The sequence below is a fragment of the Lepidochelys kempii genome, chromosome 10 (genome assembly GCF_965140285.1).
Source record: "Lepidochelys kempii isolate rLepKem1 chromosome 10, rLepKem1.hap1, whole genome shotgun sequence".
In the NCBI taxonomy this organism is placed as follows: Eukaryota; Metazoa; Chordata; order Testudines; family Cheloniidae; genus Lepidochelys; species Lepidochelys kempii.
The window spans coordinates 30,067,273-30,085,546 of record NC_136389.1 but is presented as its reverse complement, the minus strand read 5'-3'; the positions used below and the strand labels follow the sequence as shown (position 1 = coordinate 30,085,546).

General features: G+C 48.5%; 1 protein-coding gene across 3 annotated transcripts in view; it reads right to left on the bottom strand.

The window, feature by feature from the left end:
- Nucleotides 1–17,939, bottom strand: part of NAGPA (N-acetylglucosamine-1-phosphodiester alpha-N-acetylglucosaminidase) — a 30,791-nt gene extending 12,852 nt beyond the window's left edge. Inside the window, exons 1-10 of one of the 3 annotated variants that reach the window (XM_073362549.2) lie at nt 17,778–17,939; nt 13,616–14,101; nt 11,078–11,217; nt 9,700–9,808; nt 6,439–6,567; nt 4,719–4,927; nt 3,777–3,824; nt 2,206–2,334; nt 1,139–1,270; nt 831–894 (exon numbers count right to left, since the gene is read on the bottom strand). In XM_073362549.2, the coding sequence (XP_073218650.1) occupies nt 831–894; nt 1,139–1,270; nt 2,206–2,334; nt 3,777–3,824; nt 4,719–4,927; nt 6,439–6,567; nt 9,700–9,808; nt 11,078–11,217; nt 13,616–14,101; nt 17,778–17,923 (1,592 nt within the window). In that variant the 5' untranslated portion in view covers nt 17,924–17,939. Of the gene's footprint in view, nt 1–830; nt 895–1,138; nt 1,271–2,183; nt 2,335–3,776; nt 3,825–4,718; nt 4,928–6,438; nt 6,568–9,699; nt 9,809–11,077; nt 11,218–13,615; nt 14,102–17,777 lie in introns of those variants that run through there. The other 2 variants (XM_073362550.2, XM_073362551.1) reach the window with 2 other exon arrangements.
- Nucleotides 17,940–18,274: the final 335 nt, after the last annotated feature.

Below are 18,274 nucleotides of genomic sequence, written 5' to 3'. Positions count from 1 at the left end.
CTGCAATCAAAATTAACTTGCCCAGAAGCTGGAAATCAAGTGCAACCCAGGGCAAAAACTAGGCTTAGGGAGTTTAATTCACCGGTTTGGTTCCTTTGGATGCTGTGTGCATGGGGCTCTGCTTCCCTACAGGAGTTATTTGCAGTTCAGAGCTAGTAGGGCTGGAGGACTCAGTTTAATTCACATATGCTGGTGCAATATTGTGAGACCTTTCGCCACCATCCCCTATGGTGCGAACCCTGCTGCAGCTAGGCCAGTGGGGAACAAAGCCCTTGTCTTACAATTACAGAGGCAATTAACAATCTACCCCCAAGAGCTTAGCCAAAGTGAAGATGAAGCATGATTCATCTCCCTCTCCAAACGCAGGGGCCTCCCTGAGTATTATTTACAGACTGCCTGTTGGCCGAACAGGATGTAAGAGGAGGGAGGATAGGGCACACGCTGGCTACTGAGTCTCTCCCATGGGGCCCTCCCATGACAGCTGTTGGGCATTGGTTGCCCTTACCTTTCCCTCTAGTCTTGTGCCAGAGTAGCAACAGCAGGGCCCTAGCTCTTGCTTGTAGACCCACAACTTGAGGCTGGCTTTCAAAGCCAGCTTAGACACACTCTGCAGCCTAGGGGCAGCTCCCTCCTAAGAATTTTATGCTCACCCAGAAGCCTGATGAGCTGAGCATAGAGCTTCAGGAGCAATCACGTGTACTATACACAATGAAGCAGGAGATTTTCACACTCCCTGGCCATCCTCCCCACCTCACCACAAAAGGCCAACTGGCGGCAGGCACATGCTGCTCTATCATTTGTTCATATATAATCAAACATCGCACACTTACTCTGTGAGAAGGGATTTCTCATCACTCCCTGCCAGAACCATGTGGAAAGCCAGACAGTGCCCAGCTGGAAGACAAGATGACGACTGGTGAAGGAAACAGGCGTGGGCGGGATGGAACTACCTCACGCCGAACGAGCCCAACCGAAGAGCAGGGAAAAGCATTAGCTAGCCAAGGTGGCGGCTGCTTGGATCATAGCTCCGTGGAGCTAATGACAAGTGAGACAAGCTTTGGTCCCTATGGTCACATCAGTGTCACATGGTAAAGCTGCTGCACCATGTAGCCGAAGAGAACCAAGCAAAGCGGCATACCTCTGGATAACTTGTCCTGCAGGCTGTCCTCATAGGTGATATTACAGCTGCCTGTCTCCTGGTCACAAGGACAGCCGTGCTCGCAGTCACAGAGCTGCTGGCAGTTTGGCCCATACCAGCCTATGGGGCACTCTGAGGAATTAAGGTCAATTGATTACAAAGAAAGCAGGCTATATTCCCTGCAGGCGGGGATTTCCACATCAGCACAAGCATATTACCTCAGCCATGCATGTCCCACTAAAGCCACTGCATGTAGAGTAATTGTTCAGAAACACTTAAAGCTTCATTTCCCCAGTGTATTTTCGCATACTACCTGTCTATCTCAGGCACTTATCTAGTCCCCCTCCCCATAGCATCTAAGCACCTAGGAAATGATGTAGAGGCTATGATTTAGTTTGGAAGAACAAGCGTTTTATGAGAATAAGGTGACAAAAACTAAAATTAAAAGAGCACAGTGTAATTAATCTGTGCAACTCCCTGCAGCAGGATCTTGAGGCAGAAAGTAAGATTCACACCAGCATTAGATGTTTTAATAAGAGCAGGTGCAGTTACGCAAACTAAGAAACAAGAGCTACAGGCAAATCAGCCATTAAAGGGAGAGTGCAAAACCCAGACTTTCAACATCTTCGACTCAGACTAGGTACATGCTAGAGGTTTTAGTGTGGAGCGACACCCAGAATTAAGAGGTCATGGTCAGCTGCCTTTGGCTTTGTCAGATTTACAGCTTTCTGGCTGAAACTTGGCCCATGTGTCAGGCCAGGTGTAAATTAGGTGGGAGTTCAGCTGGTTTTGAAAGCACACAGGGAAAGAGCCAGTCTCTTCCAGTTACAAAAGAAAGTGTCACATTTTTAAACAGCATTTTGTACATAAAAGGCAGCCACCTAGCATAGCTGTAAGCCTGACTTGTCTGCATTACCATGACCCAACTGGAGAGTCTATGCCTGGGCTTGCTTGACTGAGTCCTGTGGGGCAGAGCTCATGTCTTCCTTAGTCTGAACGCAGGGTTGCTCCATACAGGGCATTTAAAGCCTTTGTACACACACACCGCTCTTGTGAAGAGATGTCACCTTGCTGACAGATGGCTCCTTGGTAACCAGCAGGGCAGGTGCAGGATCCATGCACAGAGTCACACGTTCCACCATGCTGACAGAGGCATTTCTGGGTGCAGCCATCCCCATAGGAGCCACTAGCACACACTGCAGGCAAGCACAAACTCATCAGGGCTCTCTTACTGGCCACGCCAAGAGCAAATGGAATTCTCTGTATCAACATGCCAGCACCCCTTCCCCAGCGCTCTCCCCATTCACTGAGTATTCATTACAAAGGGACAGGACACCACAGCACCTCCTACCAGCCAATCAGCTGCTAAGCAAAGCGAATTAAAACCAGGCACGTGCCCTGTGACAGCGTGGAGCGAACCTGCCTCAGCTGGGAGCAGGGCATGCCCGGAGAAGGAAGAGATCAGTTTGCAGGGGGCTCCCGTTAAGGGTAAGGGGGGGGGACAACTCTGCTCTTTATGCCTCTGATTAAGTGTCCAGAAAAGGGAGCTCCCACCAGAACAGGTAAAGAGGTTGGACAGGACTCCTATGTTGCTGTAGCTGTTTCCCGCCTCCCCTTTAATGGGCAACTGATCCCAGTGAGGAATCCCCAGCTGGTGCTGGACAAGCCCCCTCCACCCCTTTGCTCACCACAGGCTGGCTCTGTCAGAGGATAACAGCTGAGAACCTCATGGATAGGGGAGGGGCCTTCAGGAAAGCTGAGAAGCCCTGCAGCTCAGGGACTATCCCCAGGCCTGGGCAGGGGCAAAGACTTCCCAAGGGCTCTAGAAAGCACTTGCTACATGGGGAGAGTTAACTAGTGCCTGATGAAGTCACAGATCTCCTCAGCTCCCATTGATGATTTGAGCACCTGCAGCTCCAAAGCCTGTGATGGATGTGTTGCTCACGGCGAGGCCACAGAGATGCTGCTAGCTGGGTGATAATGCTGGGTTGGGCTGTTTAATAAAAGGCCTTTTAAAAACAAAAAAACCCTCCTGCACCTTTGATCATGTGTCCATCCCAGACCCGTCAGCTTTCACCCAGGCTCCCTTCCCCATTGCTACTCTATTGCTGTACCCCAGGAAACTCTCTGGAGGGCTGGAGAGCCAGGAGGGTGGTGACATCACCGTTATTAAGGAGGTGAAACCTCAGAGGGAAAGTAATTTATTCACACTACTTAAAACTTATTTAACTACGACAGTTGAGGAGAACTTATCCTGGTTTAGAGGCTGAATTCACACTCCACACCCTGCAGTTAAAAAGGCAGGAAGCTCGCAATCTACAGTTCTCAGACCTATCTGACTGGGAACCACAGCTTGGAAATCCTGGTTTTGCCTAACGGGGGAAAAATGCAGTAAACCCCTTGCAGGCCATTATGTATCCTAAAGGCGCAACAGAAAAAGGACAACACAGCTTGTTGTCTTTCTTTTGCAGCTCACCCTTACAAAGCTCTTACAGAACAGTGTGGATGTTAGATACGGTCAATAGAATCACATTTCCCCACTGCTGCAGGCATCAGGTAGACAGCGCCCTATAACGACGGATCACGCGGTCCCCTCCATAGTCATAAAGAAGAAGATTATGATACAAATTGGAGTTACCTTCACTGCAGTTGCTGCCTATCCAGCCAGCATCACAGAGGCATCCAGCTGCACAAGGAGGAAACACAAATCAGGCATTGCAGCTGAGACAGGCAGCGAGACTACAGATTGCTTGAGACACCAATGCCCCTACTTAGAACATGCACCCGGAAATCAAGATAAGGGTTAACACACACTCCCCTCCAGGAGAGTCAGGGAGTGGACCAGCTGCGCTCATTTGCAGCTGCTGCTATAAAAGGCTTGGCTCTCAACAGAGCCTGGAGTAAGAGCAGCTCTCCTAAGGAAGAAGACTTCAGTTCTCAGCAGAACACAGGTGCTAGATACTGGAGGTATTTTCTGTATGCAGAGCATGAGTGATTGGGGTGGGCTGGAGCAAGCCATGTTCTTGAGAGGGCTGCAGTCAGTCACAAGGTACTTTTTCTGCAGGGATTCCTAAGAGTAAGGGGCAATGGGTTGTGCTGGGAACTTGTGGGAGGAATCACTCAGGCTCATTAGAATGAAAGTCAATGGTGACTCTTAACTAGAAAGGCTCCAGTGTGGTATTTCAGCAAGGCAGGAGTGGTCCAAGGAGGTGACTGCCCTGCTGTTTTGTCATGTAACAAGCTCTGCAGTTCCTACAGGGATACAAGGATGTGGAGGGGCCCTGGGAGGGGAAATGTTCACAAGAGGCTCTCTCTTCAGTGGTCTAAAACCTCTTCCAGACAGCTAAGAGCATAGCCTTGTTACTGTGTGGAGCTAGGCGGGAGGGGTTCCCCTACTCTGATTAGGTGGCAGATGTGAACTATGAACCATAACCTGGCCAATCTCTATAAACCCAATAGCTGCACCTCCCTCCCCACCCACTGCCCCCCAGCTGGTAATGATGACATATAGCATGTGACACTAGTAACACACCCACCCCTCTGTTGCAATGGGCTTGCTCTGTAAATAGGGGTGGCTTACACTCAGTGCAGATGCCATGCTGGCTGCAGTTGGAAGGCCCGCAGTCCAGGACACTGCAATCTGGTCCTCTCCAGAAGTCCCCAGTGCATTGGCATTCTCCCAGCACGCAGTGCCCATGCCCGCTGCAATCTGGAGCCTCGCAAGCAGGCTCGTGGATACACATGACTGTCGAGACGCTCCGAGGGCAGCGCCACATGGCGTCGGACTTGCTGAGGACAAAAGGCAGTTCCCATGAGCAAAGGCTGGGGTGCGAAAGATTCCCTGCTCCTACAGCCCTGTGGCATGAGGGGTGAGCTGTGCAGATACTGGCAAAAACTGAAAGCCAGAATCGCTGAGTCCTCCAACAGGGAAACACGCCCAGGCCTCTACTGGTTCTTGGATCAGCTGGCACGTTAGTAAGGCTCATGTAGATCAGCTGCCAGACACTTCATATTTGATCCCCATTTCAGTCACAGCCCCATTTGATAGCTTGGCTAGCAGCCTGATGATGGCGAGGGTTGTGTAATACCAGAGCACTTGGGAAAATTAGGTAATCACTCCAAATCCCATTAGTCCAGGGGTGGCCAACCTGTGGTTCCAGAGCCATATGCGGCTCCTTGTACAGGCACCGACTCTGGGGCTGGAGCTACAGGTGCCAACTTTCCAATGTGCCGGGGGGTGCTCACTGCTCAACCCCTGGCTCTGCCCCAGGCCCTGCCCCCACTCCACCCTGCCCTGCCCCCTCCCCTGAGCCTGCAGTGCCCTCGCTCCCTCCTCCCCTGCCAGAGCCTCCTGCATGTCACAAAACAGCTGATCGGGAGGGAGGGGGAGGTGTTGATCGGTGGGCAGGAGGCACTGGGAGCAGGGTGGGGGAGCTTATGGGGGCCTGCTGACATATTACTGTGGCTCTTTGGCAATGTACATTGGTAAATTCTGGCTTCCTTCTCAGGCTCAGGTTGGCCATCCCTACATTAGTCACTCACTCAAAGGAAAACTGTCACGCTTTTCCTGTGCAAACTCCTAATGCTTCAAACGCTGATTATTCCCTCTTGGGTACAAGGTGAGAAGTACAGAGCTCGAATATGATAATTTAAAACAATAATAATTATATTTACACAGCACACTTCTGCCTGAAAAAGCCCAAGGCATTTCCCAAACAGAGAGCCACCATCAAAATACAGCCACCTCTGGGGTGGATGACAGCTGCTAGGTAGCCAGCTGGCACACTGTGCAAAAGGGGATGGAGAACTTTAGTCTAGGCCCACCACCTACTCTTCCAAGGACTAATGGAACCCTTTATAGCTGGGCAGAGCAGATAAGGTCTCTGAAAAATATTGTCTCTGGCCTCCTGCCTCGGAAAGAGAGGAAGAGGGTGGAACCTGCTGGGATTCATAACTCTTACTAGTCTAGCTATCTCATTCATGCCTGATGTCTAGACTGGTACTTTGCACCAAGACGTCAAGTTATTTCTGTGACGTTCTAGGCAGGTCAGAGAGCAATACAGTCCCCTCATCCTTCCATACACACAGACCAGAATGAAGGACCAGATCTGTTCCCGAAAGAAGCAGGTGCATTTCACAGGAAAGTCAGTGGGAGTCCAACCCACTCTCGCCAGGCCTGAGTTTAGCCCTGTGACTCTGGAGTGGTTCCCACAGAGATCTTGTCTATGTAGAGGAGAGCTCCTCAGGCAATGAACTGGGAAGCTGAGGTGTCCCCATGGTTTTCACCATCCAGCGCCTACCAGTGATCCGATGGGTAACTCGCAAGGGTTCCATTTAAAACCAGAGTGGCTGACCCTCCACCATCCAGATTGATAGCATTCACGACACCCTGCTGCTTTAGGAAGTTGGCCATTTCCCAGAGATTGAGGCTGCAAAACAAAAAACAGTTATTGCAGTTTAGCACCAGGGGATGCAAGAGCCATCTCCGGGACAAAGTAGCAGCCTCTCTGACAATCTGGAGGGACTCTGAATTCTTGAACTGGGTTTGTTCAGCACCATTTCCTGAAGCTTCTCATCGGGTCTAAAATCTGTTTAGATTTAGGATAGTCTTCTTATAGAGGAAGCAAACATTTCTGCTGGTGGCCAGTGGATATAACTGATATTTAGGATTGGCAGAATTTGATTTTTTTTAATATAATTTGGATGGATAATATCTACGTTTATTTTTAAGCATTTTTTTAATCTATTTATATTTTCACAGTTGTGGGAAACTATGGGGGAGAAGGGTCAGGCAACAATGATTAATGACAGCAGATGTTAGGCTTCAAAAAGTTAAAGCTTTATAACTATTAAAACACAAACTGTCAACGTCACATGTCAAAATATACAGAGTAAAGATCCTTAAATCCAACTCTCATAACTTCTCAAGCAGCATTTTCCTACTTTGCCTATCTGGAAACTTTGATTGTCAACAGACACATTTTTGTCAGTTTGTGTCTACGGTGGAATTGATGTTTACTGACATTTACCAAAAAAACTGAATCCTGCCAAGCCTGCTCACAGCTATGGCCCTGGAAACATAGGAGTGAAATGGCTGCCCTTGGATTTTTGCACTATGGTAACTATGACAGTGGAAAACCTCAGCCTGGGAGGACTACACCAATGGAAAGAGTTCAAAACTGAGCTCAGACCCCCAGTGCATGTCAATTGTACACATTGGGGGATGCTAGCAGTTCTCACTTGATGCAGCTCTACTAATGCAGATGAGCACTCAGACAGAAGAACCAGCTTCCTTGCTGCATATCAGAAGAACCTGAAAAGGGACAGAGTCCACATAAATCATGCCTCTGTCAGAAAGATGTTATCCCTCCTAGTGGTAAATCTAAGAGGACTATCCCTGAAAGAGCTGAGAAAACAAGAGAAGTTTCCCCCTCCAGTTCTACTTCATGAATGTGACAACACTGTGGGGAGAGTCAAATTCACTGTTTCGTCCGGTCTAGTTGGCCATTTCCCAATGGGTCCGTCACAGGGAAAAGACACTGTTCACTATAGGAAAAGGTGACCTTAAACTCTCAAAACCAGCTGGGAAAGCTGGCCGCAGGTGCAGGGCCTGAAATTCAGAGTCCAAAGCCAGGTGGCACCTCTGTGATCATCTAATCTAGTGGTTCTCAAACTTATTGATCACGCCGACTTGTCTGTGTCCGTAGTCATATATGTGCCCGCCACACAAGTATATATGCGGTGGCGGTGCTTCCCTTGAATCAGTTTTGGCTTCTGTTTTCTCACTTGAGTTGTTTGGTTTTTTTCCTGTTGCATGAATGAGCAAACTCTCCAAGGTAATATGAGCAAAAGCAAAACTGCGACTGTGGTCCATGCTTACAATTAAATGTGCACACTGCATTGTAGCAATCAGATGGCCACGACTTTGTATAATGGTAGGCAAGTTTAACAGAAATCCGTCAAAATGCACGGCGCCACCTGAGGACCTGATATGTCTGGAGGAATCAGCTTTGCTAGTTATTCATTGCTGTAGGTACAATGTCTGCAGTAAGTGTCTACCCTCACCCCCCCAGAATACATTCCATGTCCCCCAGTTTGAGAACCTCTGATCTCATGTATACCACAGGCCAGAGAACTTCCCCTTAGAATAACATCCAATCTTGATTTAAAAATAGTCAGTGATGGAGAATCCACCACAACCTGGTAAAGTGTTCCAATGGTTCATTACTCTCTCAGTTAAAAAATTATGCCTTTATTTCTAGTTTCAATTTGTCTAGCTTCAACTTCCATCCATTGGATTGTGTTCTACCTTTCTGCGCCTAGACTGAAGAGCCCATTATTAAATATTTGTTCCCTATGTAGATACTTAGAGACTGTGATCAAGTCATCCCTTAACCTTCTCTTTGTGTCTGTCAGTATAAGGCATGTTTTCTAATCCTTTAATCATTCTCGTGGCTCTTCTGAACCCTCTCCAATTTGTCGACATCCTTCTTGAACTGTGGACACCAGAACTGGGCGCAGTATTCCAGCAGCAGTTGCACAAGTGCCAAATACAGAGGTAAAATAACCTCTCTATTCCTACTCAAGAGTCCCCTGTTTATATGTCACAGGAATCAATTAGCTCTTTTGGCTGTAGAGTCACATTGGGAGCTCATGTTCAGCTGATTATCCACCACGACCCCCAAATCTTTTTCAGATTAAGCCCTTTAGTCTTTCAGATTAAGCCCATTAGTCTTAAACTCCATTTCAAGTTTGCAGCATCCGTTTATTGTTCCAAAATATACAGGATGGGCCTAAGTTAGCCCGGTGTAGTTCTCTTTAAGCCAGAGAGTTACACCGTGGTTGATCGGCTCCAATACCTTTAAATTCTCTTGGTTTTTTTTCAGGAGTGCAGGAGGGAGAAGGAAGTTATAGACTAGGACACACATCATACATCTGGCTTCCAGGACAGAGTAAGCTTCCATTTTAAAAAGTTACACTTCTAACCCTTTTAACTGACATGTGGGGGAATCATGCAAATGCAGCACTGTCTGGATAGCTCTGCAGACAAGTGAAAACAATAGGTCCAACCTGTTCCCATTGAAATGAACAGCAAAACTATCATGAATGTCAACAACAGCAGTATCTGGCTCAACACTGCTGAGAGGAGAAAATTATCCTTGTACATCACAATGAAATCTCCACTCTGAAGCCTAGTGATGGCAACATCAGTGCCAACACGCAATTTCACTTGAGATCATTTTAGCAGAAAGATCCAGCATCAGTTCTTCTGTCTGCAGTCGTGGATTTAGAAGGGAGAGTGGGGTATCAAGAGCCCAATTGGTTCAACAGGGCATGGCTAGCAGTAATGGAGCCCTGCAGGGTTGTTCTCTCATTAACTCGAAGTGCCTGGCTCTGCCTCTTTATCACTGCAAACTTTTAAACGGTGCCTTAAACTTACATCTGGCTTTACTGAACATGGGAGCAGATGTTGTTCTCAGTACTGGCAGTGATGCCGGATCAGTCCCTTTGATACTTTGCCTGCCCCGTGAGTTTACTAAAGAACGAATCCTCAGCCTTACCCCCTCACATCAGTCTGTCCATCCACATGAACCAAAATCAGTCGCCCGAGCCTGTCATGTCCCACTGCTGTCCTGGCAGATATCACATTGATGAACTTGTCAAAGGTCCCTGCATGGGGAAAAAGGACAATTCACAGGCAGGTGAAAGAGCTGACTTTACAGATACCTCCATCTGGAAAAGACTGAGCACTAGTTGCTAACTTAACTCCAGCCTTCCCCATCTAACCTCGCATAGGAACTAGGGATAAGAATTTCCATAACCGCTCTTGTTACAAGAGACTGGCTCGTTCGGGGAGATTGGGAATGGAATATGGAGCCCTTCACCTCTAGGTCAGGGTTCAGCTGCAGCCCAGGTTGATGGTGACTGCTCTTGTGAAATGAGTTTCTGGCTTCAATCTAGTTCTCCATGGATAAGCATTCACACTAAAATAGAGTCCCTTGCTAGTACCTTCAGGCCAAGGACTAACGGGATATTATTATTTCTAGCACCCAAAGCCTCTAATCAGGATCAGGGCCCTACGGATGTGGATCTAGAAGACAGTCTCTCCTCCAGAGTTCACAGTCTAGGAAATGAGTTGAGAATCCACGCTGGCCTGGGTCAGATGGGTTTTGCAAGGCATTGAATCAGTCCCAGGACTCCTGAGGCTGTGTGGACAGACCCTGCATTGCATTATGGGAAGGAGCCTGCTCCCCGCTCTCTCCAACTTCCAGGGGAGAGCTCCAACTGTTGTATCTTGTTACAGCAGCGACTGAGGTGGGGGATAGGAAAAGACAGTGTCAAGATACTGGCTGAACATCAGCTTATTGAGTGACCTGTTAACTCTCCCACTCCCCATATTACTAGATTGGCATGGGCACCGGGGTGCTTTGCTTCACAACCCAGACAAAATAAGACTCTCTCTCTCTCTCTCTCCTTATCCAAGCAAGGCTTATTTTCAGCTCCCCCACCAACAGCACTGGTGGCAATGCTAGTGCAGCCCGGCACCAACAACCACGGGCACTTTAACCATTACACTGTCTAGACCTATTCTGAGCAGGGTTAGGTGACTTGGTGTCTAAAATGGCGGCAGGTATCCCACCGCTATCACCAGCTGTGCAGGCAGTAGCAACAGGGAGACATGTTAATGCTTCGGGTTCCGTTACAATGTGGCACATGCTATACCCATCATCTGATCCTCCCCAAGCAGTATGGGAAACAGTTTAGCTCTGTCTACACTTGCAGATGCACAACTGTTTGCAGATGCAGCCATGGCCGACAATGGGGGTGGCACGTACCAGTGCAGACAAAATCTATAGCTATGAAACCAAGATGCCCATTTACAACCTCCTCACAAGGCAGTTCGTCAGCAGATTGGAGGCAGTAGCTTAGGATCTTTACCTGTGGCTTGAGTCTTGTCACACTCCGCTGTCTTACTCTGATCGACATACACCTCTCCATCTCTCAGCAGCCAGACTACGCCGCTCACCAGCTGCACAAATGGGTTCACTTGATCCAAAACATCTTCCTCCGACAGGTAACTGGGGGAGAGACCAGAGGAGTGATCAGAGGTGGATCATCAAAGTGCCCCAAAACCTTTAGTGATGCCAGACTATTGCCTCGTCTACATTAGGAAATCCATTTATTCCTGACAACAGGCAGCTCAACCAGTTCTGGAAAAATATGTGACCATATGCGTAGATCAAGCCATGTTCTGCACTGTTTCAGAAGCAATGGACTGAACCTGGCAGGCAGCAAATCTATACAACACCCCGGGTAATACCCAAGTGACCATCAGCCCCTTTTGTATACTAAAGCTCCTGCATTGGTACCACCAGGAGAGCTGAACCAGAGGAGCAGTGGTAGGGAGATAGGGAGATTACGGCAAAACACCTTACTCTAGACAGAACCATCCCCGCAGCCAGAAACACATCAATTTTCAAGCACAGGCAGAGCCTTGGGCTCTGTCTCCACTAGCAATGTGTTAAACCTTCTACAACAGCAGCTCCATCTTAACAGGTTTAAAAGAGCCTAAGTGGGCTCAGTTTAATCTGGCAGTGAAAATGAGTTGAGAATCCACACTGGCCTGGGTCAGATGGGTTTTGCAAGGCATTGACTCAGTCCCAGGACTCCTGAGGCTGTGTGGACAGACCCTGCATTGCATTATGGGAAGGAGCCTTCATAAAAAAAAAAACCAAAAACCCCAAACCAGCATTCTTGGAAGCAGAGCAAATGCTGAAAAAGGCATTCATGACTAGAACCTCCAGGCCAGCTAGTAGGCATGACCATCCACATGAGTTCTTATTCACACAAACGTTCATTGAAAAAACAAAGCATCACGAATACAAGCGTGATTAGTGGTGAGCGTATTTAGCATTTGAATGGCTCTCATGGCATTGTGAGAAAACCCTTCACAATTCATGTCAAATGCATCCCATTTGGTCCAGGAAATACAGAAAGCTTCTTAAGTGTATTTTGGAAGACTATTTTACTACCCTTTACTATCTGTGCTGGATATAATGCACCATGTACTTGAAAATCTGCAACTTTCAACATATTTATGAAGAGGGAAAGTCTAATCTGTAAGTTTAATATCTGATATTTACGAACACTGATTCTCACCACTCTCCTGGGAGGTGAGCATTATCCCCTTTTGATTGGTGAGAAACTGAGGCAGTGGCAAGCTAAGGGCCTCATTTCCTGAGGTACCAAGCACTCACAAGCATAGAGGAAATCAACAAACTGGGGGTATTCAGCGCCACTGCAAATTCAGCACCTAAGGGACTTGCCCAAGGTCAGAAAGGGGAGTCTGGAGCAGAGCCATGTGTAGAAATTATGAGTGACTGGCTCCAAGACTAGTGATTCATAAATTCAGATTCCAAGGCCAGAAGGATCCATTGTGATTGTCTAGCCTGACCTATTGTAGATTGCAGGCCAGAGAACCTTTCCAAAATGATTTCTAGAGCAGATCTTTTGGAAAAATGTCCAACTGAACTACAAAGCCCTGAATTAAAAAGATAAATCTCACTCTTCAATAGACCACAGGGTATCAAGGTTAAATGAACCAGTGCAAGATCGGGAAAGCCTTCATAGTGCCTAGGCACGTATCACTTTTTTTAATAGATGGGCTCTGTTTTCCCTACAATTAATTGTATGTAAAAGTGATAGTCACACAACTTCTGTGTACACAGGTGCACATTACAGACTACTGTGTACATTACAGACAGAGGAGAAAATGACAGGTTTCAGAGTAACAGCCGTGTTAGTCTGTATGCGCAAAAAGAAAAGGAGTACTTGTGGCACCTTAGAGACTAACCAATTTATTTGAGCATGAGCTTTCGTGATGAAAGTGATGAAGTGAGCTGTAGCTCATGAAAGCTCATGCTCAAATAAATTGGTTAGTCTCTAAGAGGAGAAAATGGTTCTCTTGGTGTATGCCTAATCAGTTGCCTATGCAATGCATAATACAGAAATTGCACACGCAAAAATGACGGTTGTTTGGAACAGTCTGTAAATATGATCCTTTATCTGCACGGTATTCCAGGGAAACAGAACTATTTCTGCAAAGCTTTAATATCCCTTTTGTCCATCCAACAATGTAAAACAGTAATTAAAAAAAAAAAATGAAGCTGCTGGGTGACTACATGAAGCCCTAGTATTTATCTTGATAGGCTACATTCAGCCCTGGAAAAATATCAGGGTCTTTCTACCAAGCTGCTCTGATAGATCACACTGCCAGTGCTTCCTTTCAATAAGGAGACGTAATGTCTGAGATCAGGCCAAGAGGGCCATTCTATAATGTACGGGATTAAAAATCCCCATTGTTATAGTAGGGGAAGGTCCAGAAGCCAGTTCCTAAGGGGGGCACTTTCTGCCTTAATGTTTATACTGAGCCTTTTGAGACAAGAAAATGGCACAGAAAAGCGCCCAGATCCTTACCCAAACACCATGGTGCCGTCCTTCCTGATGCCAAACTGCGCATTCTGCACACCCCTGGCATTTCTCACCAGCCTTCCATCGCTCACAACGTTCCCAAGGCATTCTCCGGTGACCATGTCAAAGTAGCCACCATTTTGGGCCACCAGGCACTTGCCACGTCTTGCAGTTTCTATCACAGTGGACCGAAGGCTTGAATTGCAACCTCCCAAGCTGCCAGGCTCTAACACAGAGAAGGTTCTCAGGGGGTTGCTCACAAAAGTAAAGTGGCCATAGACTTCCCTTTGCATCACGCCCTCTGGCGGGAAGTAAGACACGAATCCTCTTGTCGTAGTCATGGGGAGTTCGATGCTAGTGTTGCTGGGCCAAGTTTCATGTGTTACGTTGCCACGCACAACAGCTTGACAATCTCTGATGTACCTGTGATGGTGACGAGGACCATGGTAGGAAGGAGGATATGGCAATAACAAGTCGTCATTTAATGAACTCCTGAAATGAAGCGATGGGTGACATTGTGAAATCTAGTTCTCATTCAATCAGCTGGTCTGTTTTCCGCCTGTCTGTCTAAGCTACTTACAGGACCCTCTGAGCACCTCACAGTCTTTTCAATGGGTTTAGCCTCACGATATCCCTGCAAGGGGAGTGCTCCTATCCTCATCTTACAGATAGAACCGAGGCACAGCCCGTGGCAGCAAACCTCCCAGCCCGGGTTGACAGACTTGGGCTTGCAGGGCTCTCACTGGCGCTCTAAAAACAAGCGTGTAGCCAGCAGCTTGAACTTACAATTCAGACTCTGAAGCCTAAGGAGGGAGCGGGCTTCAAGCCCGAGCTCCAGCCTGAGTCACAACTTCAAAGCGCTGTCTACACAGCTATTCTTACAGCACCAATGCAAACCCAGGTCTATTGGCCTGAGCTGGGACACTCACTCCTGCAGCCTATGTAGACATACCCAGAGACACTAAGGTCTTGTCTACACTTAAAACTTTTGCCACTTTTAACTTTGCTGGCATAGTTAAAGTGGCGACCCCGTCCTCTCCCCACCTCCAATCCATGCAACTATGGTGGTATATTGGTACAGCTTATTCCAATTCGGCTAAGTGAACTAAGCTATACTGCTATAAAGCATCTTGTACTGGCATAACTACATCTACGCTAGGGCTTTGCTGGCATAACTGTGCTGATTAGGAGTGTGATTTTTTTCCTCTCTTTTAAACCAACATAGTTATGATAGTAAAACTTCTGAAGTATAGAGCAGATTAAGTGTCTTGCCCAAGGTCACACAGAAAGTACATGGCAGAGCAGTGAACGGAACCCATGTCTCAAGTCCCTAAGCTCTTATCTACTAAGGAAACCAGCACCATTTTGCTGTCACTATTGCAGTACCAGCAGTGGGAGTGCTGGCATAGGCAGGGGACAGGTATTTTTAAACTATGCATCATTTAAATGATCAGAGCAGGCCTAGATGTCACAGTGGCAAACATACCTGCACCCTGTATATACTAGGGCTTCTATTGCAGCTGTTCGTGCAACAATGAGAGTTTTCCTAAAGAGCTTAAATCAGAGCTGGGCAAACTGCGGCCCGCGGGACCGTCCTGCCCAGCCCCTGAACTCTCAGCCGGGGAGGCTAGCCCCCAGCCCCCGCTGTCTCCCCTTCCCCGCAGCCAAGCCGCCACAAGGGCAGCACGGCTTGCACCCGCTCATCTCCCAGGCTTTCCAATAAGCCAGTCCTGCTGCTCTGAGCAGCATGGTAAGGGATCAGAGAGCTGGCGGAAGTTCGGGGGGGGGCGGGTTGGATGAGGGGCAGGAGGACCCAAGGAGCTGTTGGATGGGGCGGAAGTTCGGGGGGCGGTCAGGAGATGGGGCAGTTGGATAGGCGTGGGAGTCCCGGGGGGCCTGTCGGGAGGCAGGGCTGTGGATAGGGGGTGGGGCAGTCAGGGGACGGGGGTTGGATAGGGGACGGGGTCCTGTGGGGGCGGTTGGGGGCGGTTAGGGGCAGGGGGTCCCAGGAGGGGGTGATCAGGTGACAAGGAGCAGGGGGGCGGGGTCAGATGGGTCGGGGATTCTTAGGGAGGCAGTCAGGGGGCGGGAAGTGGGAGGGGGTGGATAGGGGGCGGGGGCTCAGCCTTCCCTACCAGGCCCTCCATACAGTTTCGCAACCCCAAATTGGTCCTTGGGCCAAAAAGTTTGCCCATCCTGGCTTAGATAAAGCACTGTTGACAAGATGAGTGGGGCGGGGCGGGGTGGAACAGGTGATGTGGGAGACGCCCAGGATAAAAGGATTTGCTGAACTCAGAAGGGGGCTGTGATGTAACTTTTTTTTTTTTTTTTTTTTTAAACAGTCTCTTGTGTTCCACATGCTTTGATAGATGGACACCACTAAAACTGGGTTCCAAATTCTTTACTCGTTAGTAAATAGGTTGTTACTTTGTGTTGCCTTTAGCATGAGGCAAAAGGAATAATGTCTGCCACAAACGCACCTTATATTTTTCTGAGGTTACCACATATGAATATCAGTCACTAACTATATTAAAAAAGACATTACCAGGAGAGCTGCACAGAGGAAATTAACTCTGACCTATTAGTTAACTGATACAAGGAAATCCTGTCTTGAATACCCAAGACAGTTAGGTCTTGTTTACATTATAGACCTTTATTAGCAGAATCAGGGGTGTGTAAAATCCACATCTCAGACAACTTGGTTATACCGCCCTAAGCCCGTGTAGACAGCACTTATGACACCGGGAGACCTTTTCCCGCCAACATAGCTACTGCCTCTTGGGGAGGTAGAGTAACTACACTGATGGGATTGCAGCTGCACTGATGCAGGGTTTTAAGTGTAGACACGCCCCTAGAAAAAACATAATATAAAGGAATTATACATTGAGACATACAAAGCTCACTGTTTCTTCAGACTCCCAAAACCCTGGTCTATGCTTATAGAATAGTTGTGCTAGCTGTCATAGGTGTTTGATTGTTGCCCTAGTCCAGGTTTGTCACCAATGTATATGGGGCATAATTGAGTGGAAATAATTTCTGAAAGGAGGCTAGGTAGTAATCAACTATTGGCATGACTATAAAAGCTAAAACACTCAAATGTTTCTTTCCTGGCATGTTCTCTCTTTCCTAGTGTAGACAAACAACAAAGTACAGTACTTAGCTTCTAGACCATAATAGTCATAGTCTCATTTCCAGGAATCTTTCTTTTCAATGGCTTTTCTGTCTCTCTTGCTTGCTTTGTTTATGCTGTGGCTCCACAAGCAGGGGATGTGTTATGTTTTTGCTCCTACACACTAAGGTAAGGTTAAACCAGTTTAGAGCAGTTTGGACATGGGGAGATCTGCTAAAAGTTCATTTTCCCTCTAAGTGCATGTTGCATCGGAGACAGGACTTCCCACAAGTAGTAAGTACCGCAAAGTTTGTTCCCTAGACCCTGTGAAAGGTGCAGGCCGGCCGAGACACCCCCCGCCGCACCATTTAGGGCAGGGATTCTCAAACTGGGGGTCAGGACACCTCAGAGGGTCGTGAGATTATTACATGGGAGGGTCGTGAGCACTGTTCCCTCAAAGCTGTGCGCGCACACACAGATCCTAAAGCCTAAGCACACAGTGAAACACTGTGCGCACAAAAATTTGCACAGAAGAAATTTTTTGCGCACTCGGCCTGTCAAAAATTAGAGGGAACGCTGGTTGTGAGCTGTCAGCCTCCCACCCAAACCCTGCTTTGCATCCAGCATTTATAATGGTGTTAAATATATAAAAGAAGTGTTTTTAATTTATAGGGGGGGGGTCGCACTCAGAGGCTTGCTCTGTGAAAGGGGTCACCAGTACAAAAGTTTGAGAACCACTGATTTAGGGGAACAAACTAGACACGGGGTGGGGGGGGGAATGCAGGGACAGCACGTGCCATGAACAGAAAATGCTGTTAAGATGGCCCCCATGAGAGCACTACAGGGGGAGGGGTAGATGGTTTGGGGGAAAGGGGGAACTGGGCTGAGTTTATTAGTGGGGGAGGGAAAAGGGGTGGCGAGGGGAACTGGCCGGGGTCCCTGGTTGGCGGGGATGGGGACACTGGACCGGGGTTACCAGCGGGCCGGGTGTGCTCCCTCCCCAGCCTCGACACCTGGGCTGGTCGGACCAGCTGCCCAGCCGGGAGGCCAGAGACTCACCCCCCGTCGCTGCCGCCGTGCGCTGTGCGGAGCCAGCTGAGCAGCGCCAAGGAGGCGGCGAGAACAGCCACAGGCCGCGGCCGCCACCGCCGCCGGCTCCCGCAACTCCGGGCCGCGCACCCCGTCGCCAGCGTGGAGCCCGCCATTTTGAGCGGGTCGGAAGATCACATGAGAATGGGTCATGTCACGTGACGAGAGAGCGAGAGCGAGAGAGAGGAACTAGCTGAGGGTTGTGCGCCACCTAGTGTCAGCCCGGCCCTATCGCGGCCGCCAGCGCCCGCTGAGGCCAGGCAGGAGCCTGGCGGCCGGGCGGGGGGCTTTGCTCAGCCGCAAATTGACCATAGGGGGCAACGTGTGACAGCGAGAGGCTTCTTCATACCCCAAACCCTGCCCCCATTAAACCCCTCATAATGCCCCCTCCCAGCTGCCCCCAGGAGACTAGCCTAGAATAGTTTCTATAACCCCCCCAAAGAACCCCATGAAACCCATAGTACTCC